The sequence below is a fragment of the Priapulus caudatus genome, unplaced genomic scaffold (assembly GCF_000485595.1).
Source record: "Priapulus caudatus unplaced genomic scaffold, Priapulus_caudatus-5.0.1 Scaffold2313, whole genome shotgun sequence".
NCBI classification, from domain to species: domain Eukaryota; kingdom Metazoa; phylum Priapulida; class Priapulimorpha; order Priapulimorphida; family Priapulidae; genus Priapulus; species Priapulus caudatus.
The window spans coordinates 20991-22355 of record NW_014579374.1 but is presented as its reverse complement, the minus strand read 5'-3'; the positions used below and the strand labels follow the sequence as shown (position 1 = coordinate 22355).

The 1365-nt window shown below is 40.6% G+C and overlaps 1 protein-coding gene across 1 annotated transcript in view; it reads right to left on the bottom strand.

Moving 5' to 3' along the window:
- LOC106818535 (G patch domain and KOW motifs-containing protein-like) overlaps positions 1–477 on the bottom strand; it is a 13837-nt gene extending 13360 nt beyond the window's left edge. Inside the window, exon 1 of the mRNA XM_014823234.1 lies at positions 277–477. Within this exon, the coding sequence (XP_014678720.1) occupies positions 277–446 (170 nt within the window). The 5' untranslated portion in view covers positions 447–477. The remainder of the gene's footprint in view (positions 1–276) is intronic.
- Positions 478–1365: the final 888 nt, after the last annotated feature.

Here is a 1365-nt window from a genome sequence, read left to right as displayed (position 1 = left end):
CATATCTGTAGTACCTGTTACGACAACGACGGCCTTCGTGCCTTACTTGCTGTCAGAGGCAAATTGCCAAATTCGATGCCTGTTTAATGTTAGATGTGTTCGCACTACTCATGTGATCAAAGCACATGACTCTACAAGACGCTAACATGCGTTGTTGACGTCATATGTAATATGTATGTACATGGAAATAAACACAGAGAAACAATTTGACAAATCCACAAACAACAACAGACAACAGTCATTGAGTCGGCCACAGACAACACACCAAAATTATACCTGTGTACTTTACTCTCCTCGACCGACGTAACGTAGTCGAGTTCTGTGTCATCCTTGCGTTGATCTTCATCGTGTAGCACTTTACCCTTGACAACTTTGTTGTTGATCTTCTTGTTAAACCCAAAAGATGTAAAATTACTAGCTGTCGTTTGCTTTACGTTTTCACACATCTTTCCAGATCGTCTTCAAATGACATCGTGGCGCCACCTTTCGGAAAATCAGACAACTATATATTTTACAAAATTCACTTACTAATGTACACAATGTAATAAATATTGTAATACATGTTTGACTTAATTAATAAATGTAAACGAAATAAACATACTTTTCATTGTTTCAATTAAATTTCAATTTTTTGTTTGAAGAATGAGATCGTTTTTTATTGTATGCGTGCGCTTGAATTTTTTATTCCTCATTGATTCACAGATTCACAGATTTAAGCTTGTCACTGTCGGAGTGGAAACACAGCAGTCCAACAGTCCCGTCTATTTCTGCATTTCTGTACAAGTCATAAACTTGCAAAAGCGCACAATTCCGCGACTTCCGCTGATAGCCCTTGAGATCTTTGTATCATGCAAAGCGAATAAGTAGATGGACTTTACTGCCTCCTGTGCTACCTCTGGGAAAGTCATTGATAAGTTAAGAGGGGGGGGGGGGGGGGGGGAAAAAGAACATAAAAAAAAGATCAATAAAAAAAAAGGTGGGCCGAACTAGGATCGGGCTATAAGCCGTGGACCCTGGGAATAACCACTTGTCGCTCTTTCACCTCGGACATCCTCTCATTCACTCACTAGTACACATCGTTGTTTACGTCCTAAGTAGGAGAAGCTCTGCCATACACGAAGCTGGAATGGGTTCCAGTATTGCCGTACATTCTCGATCTTATGTATGAGCGCGTTGATGTGGGACGCACCTTGATCGAAAAAGCTTTCATGAAGCGTTAGCAGTAAATTACATCCACTACCAGCTCGCCTTTCATCACCAACGATTTCTGTTCCTGTTCATCTAGTAGGCCCCTACTTGTATCAGCTCAAGAACATGGCAGATAGACGCGCCACTGATAAATCCAAATTGTTTACTACCTGAATA